This window comes from Oncorhynchus keta, chromosome 28, assembly GCF_023373465.1.
Source record: "Oncorhynchus keta strain PuntledgeMale-10-30-2019 chromosome 28, Oket_V2, whole genome shotgun sequence".
Lineage (NCBI taxonomy): Eukaryota > Metazoa > Chordata > Actinopteri > Salmoniformes > Salmonidae > Oncorhynchus > Oncorhynchus keta.
The window spans coordinates 50,935,569-50,941,803 of NC_068448.1; the positions used below are offsets into that span (position 1 = coordinate 50,935,569).

Sequence of the window (6,235 nt, forward strand, 5' to 3'; positions counted from 1 at the left end):
ATGAGTTTATATTTCTGTTATTTTTAGCTATGGAATGAAAAACATTCAAAACATGTCACCTATAAATTATTTGGTATTACAGCATTCATTTCATGAGTTTATATTTGTGTTACTATCTTTGCTACAGAAAGCATCAAAATATTTCAAAATAAATGATTCAATGTAAAAGTTTAATGCTTCAAGTTACAGATGCTAGTTTTGGTTTAAAATCTGGACTAAATCCAACACTTCAAATTGTACTGTGTGATTTAATTATAAATGAAAATATGTACAGTAGATACTTTCCAATTAGCTGATTTCAATCTATCACCCGGCAAGTCATTGCATACCATCAATTTAGCAGTGTCCCCTAACAGAAACATTTATGCATTTCATGTGTTTCTCGTGTCAAGTAAATGTGATAATGTGTGACAACATGTTAAAGCAACATGATAACATGAAACACAATGCCGCTATAAATATAAAGCAAAACAGAAATGCAGTATTTTATTGTTAAATTGTAATAAAATTACAGCAATTGCTAAAAGTGAGTATGTAACATATTACAGCATACCAATGAATATTTAATGTTTTACAGTACCAGTCAAATGTTTGGAGAAACCTACTCATTGCAGGGTTTATTTATTTTTACAATGTTCTACATTGTAGAATAATAGTGAAGTTAACAAAAGTATGAAATAACACATATTGCTCATGTAGTAAACAAAAAAGTGTTGAACAAATTAAAATATATTTTGTATTTGAGATTCTTCAAAGTTTCCACCCTTTGCCTTGTTGACAGCTTTGCACACTCTTGGCATTCTCTCAATCATCTTCATGAGGAATGCTTTTCCAACAGTCTTGAAGGAGTTCCCACATTTCCTTCACTCTGTCGTCCAACTCATCCCAAAAACATTTTCTTCTCCGGACAAGCTTTTTTCCAGAAGCCCCAAACAATCGGACAGGGGATTCATCAGAGAAAATGACTTTACCCCAGTCCTCAGCAGTCCAATCCCTGTACCTTTTGCAGAATATCAGTCTGTCCCTGATGTTTTTCCTGAAGAGAAGTGGCTTCTTTGCTGCCTTGTCCTTGTCAACACTCACACCTGTGTTAACGAGAGAATCACTGACATTTCAGCTGTTCCTTTTGTGGCAGGGCTGAAATGTAGTGGAAATATTTTGGGGGGATTCAGTTAATTTGCATGGCAAAGAGGGACTTTGCAATTAATTGCAATTCATATGATCACTCTTCATAACATTCTGGAGTATATGCAAATTGCCATCATACTGGAGCAGCAGACTCTGTGAAAATGTATATTGGTGTCATTCTCAACTTTTGGCCACGACTGTACAGGTGAAATCAGTCAATGACACAGACATGATGGCATGTCAAGAAAAACTATATGCTGTCAACCAATACGTTTTGAGTTTAAATCCCAGGTGTGGATTTGTTGAATAATGATTACTGTATAAATAAACATACACAATGTAATCAACTGTGTCAGTTGAAGTCACTGTTTGTGTAAAAAAAAAAAAAACACTGTTTGTATGTATCCTAACTAATCATTTTTGTTTGCAGGGCATCACGTATTTTATTTTTATTTAACTAGGCAAGTCAGTTAACAACAAATTCTTATTTTCAATAACAGCATAGGAAAAGTGGGTTAAGTGCCTTTTCAGGGGCAGAACAACATATTTATACCTTGTCATCTCAGAGGTTTGAACTTGCAACCTTCCGGTTAAAAGTCCAATGCTATAACCACTAGGCTACCCTGCCGCCTCATTATGAAAAATATTCACGTCAACATTTGAATCCATATGTGAAAGGTTATGTGAAATATCAATTAGCACTTTCAGCACTTTCCCATAACCATGTTTAATGGCAGAGATCTGTAATGAACTATAATTTCTATTTATGAGATGTAATTTTATGCAGATTTAGCACTGATGTACATTGGTGCTATTCACACACATTCTCAGCCCCTCAGTGTGTCTATCTCTGCCCTCATACATATGCACACATGCATGCATGCATGCACACAAATACACACACACACGCACACACATACACACGTCAGGTGGGGACAGATAACCTTAACGTTGGCAGCTATAGTGACAAGTTTTGGATTCAGATCACTGTCCTCGCCGATCTCCGTGAACATCTGTACCTTCCAAATGGCACTCTATTCACTTTATAGTGCACTACTTTTGACCAGGGCCCACTGTAAATGGAATAGGGTGTAATTTAGGACTTACACATGATATGTGCCATATTAGAGGATTTAGGTCAGATAAACAAGGCTTACATTATTGAACTTGGTACTTAATTATGCACTTGTGCACTTCACTTGGTTCATTCTGTGTCTAAAATGCCATCCTATTCCCTATTTAATCCATTACTTTTGATGAGGGCCCATAGGTTTTGGTCATACATACTATTCTCTTTGTGAGGCAATTGTGCGAATCACTGGTTTACAAAAAAATGATCTATTCAAATAACTGAGGCAATAACATCACAAAGTTTGTTTTTAGTTTTTTTCCGGTTCAAAGTGTTCTGTCTCTGTTAATTGGGAAGAAAGATAAATTATTAAGAAAATACTCAAATAATGCATATGGTTGTTTTCTAAAACAAACTAGGCAACTGCACTGTTAAAATCCACAACTCCTTCATTCTTAAAGGTCCTGAACAGTCAATATGAAATGTACTTTTATCTTTTATGACTAACCAAGAAGTTAGAAAAGACAGAGTGGGCGGTGAGCTTATATTCTTGAGCTCACCTTGACTGACAGCTCTTTGAAACACCCCTGTCAAGCAACTTGGATACAGTGAGCAGTGTTGCAGTAAAATCATCTCAACCAAATTTGGTGATCCATGAAGCAACTCAAAGAACACTGAAACTGCATCAACAACAATAACATATTGTTGTGGGTGTATTTTATGTCGTTCACAGCAGCACTGACTGATGTGTTGTCTTGACAACTGTCTCAGAGTTTAGAACGACCCTTCCCCCCCTTCCATTCCATGCAGGCTGAAGACCTAGCTAGCCAGTAACTAGATAACACAAGACACATATGAAAGCAGAAATATTTAAGTATCTTTAATGTAGATGAATAGGGTAAACTTTTCATTATATTTGCTGACAACCTACAGTCAAATTTTGGCCCCAGCAGAGTAGCTTCTAGCTATATAAACCACTCCCAGTACTTATTTTAAAAGGGTAATAGAATATCATGTTACCATTGGTTAAATTTACAGTGTAGGCAACGTCACCTTGTGCCGTTAATAAAGAATCCGTGTTTGACATGGAGGAGGAGCCCAGTAACTTTATGATCAAACTTGATAAATGTAGAAGCAACAGTCATTTTTCATGCTTTGGTCATCATACTTTCATCTGGTTTCATCCAAATATCATCCAATTTAATGAAAAACATGACATTTAAATCTGCTGTGCCATGTGTTTCTGTCAACACCAGCATGACTGCTTGCCCCACCCTCCTTATGTGAGCTGATTGGCTGACAGGGCTGGGTGGGCGAGGCTGCGAGGAGGTCCGTGTTTGACTGTTTAACACTATAAGGAGAGGGAGGAGACTCTGTAGTCTGCAAAGTAATCTGCCTGCATGTGTTCTGCTCCACTCTGCTCTCTCCATCGCTGAGGTTCAGACTCCTGTCACTGATCAACTCAGCTCCTGTTCTTTCGTTCTTTGCCATGCTCTCTCAATCTGCTGCTTTCTTTATCGTCACTCCTTCTCTCTATTCTTATCTCCATTTCACCTTTCTGTTTTACACACTTTTTAATTCATCTCTCTTTTTATGATCTCTGAATTTGGCATTCTCCATTCCCTACCTGTCTCATTCTTTCATCTCTCTATTTTCATCCTATCTATCTATCTATCTATCTATCTATCTATCTATCTATCTATCTATCTATCTATCTATCTATCTTTTCCTTTCTTCCACTTTTTTTTTGGAGGCTGTCAGTTGATAGCAGTGCAGAGTGCCAGGGGCTAAGGAAGGCTAACATCAGCAGATGTCCGGAGAAAATGACTGCTTGATCAGTTTGGGGACTGGCTGAGGCAAAATCGAGGATCTGGGATTTATTCTGTTTTCCACCACCTGCCCGACGCTAGACTCTGACTACATCCACAGACCTGTTCTTTCACAGCAAAGAAAGACAACAAAACAGCAGAATGGAGACAGTAAAGTTTCACTTAAACACTACAAGAACCAACTAAGATAACTAACAACTACATGATGAATTCCACAGACCACCAAGGGTTGATCTCTGTGGGCTATACCAGGAACCTCAGCACTGCTGGGACTCTGGGAACCCTCAACAAAGACTCAGAGGGCGTTGGTATCAAGGACTCCTCAACAGGATGTTACGAGCAGCTCCTCATCTCTACCGAGGTCTTTCTCACACTGGGGATAGTCAGTTTATTAGAGAACATCCTGGTGATTGCTGCCATCATCAAGAATAAGAATCTCCACTCTCCCATGTACTTATTCATCTGTTCTTTGGCTGTGGCAGACATGCTGGTCAGCGTCTCCAACGCCTCCGAGACCATCGTCATCGCCCTGATCAACGGCGGCAACTTGACCATCTCCGGGTCGCTCATAAAGAGCATGGACAACGTGTTCGACTCCATGATCTGTAGCTCACTGCTGGCGTCAATCTGTAGTCTCTTGGCCATCGCCATAGACCGCTACATCACCATATTCTACGCGCTGCGCTACCATAACATTGTGACGGTAAAGCGAGCGATGGCGGTAATCGCGTGCATCTGGTCGTGTTGTGTGGCCTCGGGCGTGCTCTTCATTATCTACTCTGAGAGCACCACGGTCCTCATCTGCCTCATCACCATGTTCTTCACCATGCTGGCGCTCATGGCCTCTCTCTACGTCCACATGTTCATGCTGGCCCGCTTGCACATAAAGAGGATTGCCGTGCTGCCCGGGAACGTTCCCATCCGCCAGCGTGCCAACATGAAAGGCGCCATCACCCTCACCATCCTCCTGGGTGTGTTCGTAGTGTGCTGGGCTCCCTTTTTCCTCCACCTCATCCTCATGATATCATGCCCCAGGAACCCCTACTGCGCCTGCTTCATGTCGCACTTCAACATGTACCTCATCCTCATCATGTGTAACTCTGTCATCGACCCACTGATCTACGCCTTCAGGAGCCAAGAGATGAGGAAGACCTTTAAGGAAATCTTCTGCTGGTACAGTCTGCCAAACCTGTGTGTGTGCGAGCTGCCAGGGAAATATTGAACTACCGAACAACTGGGCATCTGTCAGAGACCCAGTAAGTGTGACAACTGCTGAGGTAGCAACTGCGTCTGTGTCTTGTCACATGAAAGAGCTGAATGGTTGTATAGGCAACATTATGGTGTAACGGTGTAAATAAGATAAGATTTTATTTTATTGCCACCAGATAGGTGCAGTTTAAATGTGTTGCTTTACAGGGTCAGACATAGTAGTACAGAGCCCTTGGAGAGAATTCGGTTTATTAAGTGCCTTGCTCAAGTGCACATTAACAGATTTTTCACCTTGTCGGCTCAGGTATTTGATCCTTCGGTTACTGGCCCAACACTCGTGGGTACGTAGCCTAACAACGGTTAGGCTACCCACCGCCCATGTACAGTATGGTGTAACGATTACAATATGTTGGAAGCTGAGGGTGACAACTGCTGAGGTGGCATCTGCCTCTCCTCACATGAAAGAAACCACCTAATTGTGATTGGTGAGAACTGATTTATCCTCGTCCTGCCCGTGCTCCAGAACACGGCTGTAAATTATTCAAAAGTAGTCCCTCTAAATTGGTTCTGGTTACGATGGCTCGGGTTGGTTTACATACACTCTGTACAAAAACACAACAGAAATAACATTGTTTCTTTTCAGCACAATCAGGCATATTTTTGTCTGTCCTGAAAAATGCAGCTTTTAAAGTAGCTGAACCATAATGTGAGAAGATACAGTATGATGACGATATGAGAAAAGAAGATAGATATTGAATATTTTGGATTAGAATATTTAAAAATGTTTAAGATATTTGAAGAACTGATTGGCAGATGCCTATGCACTATGGTATTTTCGAAGGATAACATATAGCACTTAAATTGCAGACTATCGTACTCTGAGAGTTTGAAAGATGGAAAGCGTCAAACAGATCATTCACCTCCCGTTTCAAAACAAACTGTTGCAATTGGACATTGTGAGCAAACTGTATAGGCTTCTATTGTACATAAACATCCAAAT

General features: G+C 40.3%; 1 protein-coding gene across 1 annotated transcript; it reads left to right on the plus strand.

Annotated features, from left to right (window-relative positions):
* The first annotated feature begins 3,988 nt into the window (after nucleotides 1-3,988).
* On the plus strand, nucleotides 3,989-5,498 carry LOC118360487 (melanocortin receptor 4-like). Its single transcript, XM_035739735.2, has one exon. It carries the CDS (start codon nucleotides 4,229-4,231, stop codon nucleotides 5,246-5,248), a length of 1,020 nt encoding a protein of 339 aa, XP_035595628.1. The 5' UTR covers nucleotides 3,989-4,228; the 3' UTR covers nucleotides 5,249-5,498.
* Nucleotides 5,499-6,235: the final 737 nt, after the last annotated feature.

Bases quoted from the DNA above. Each gene is read 5' to 3' on its own strand.
- LOC118360487 (XM_035739735.2), top strand. From the start codon at position 4,229: ATGATGAATTCCACAGACCACCAAGGGTTGATCTCTGTGGGCTATACC.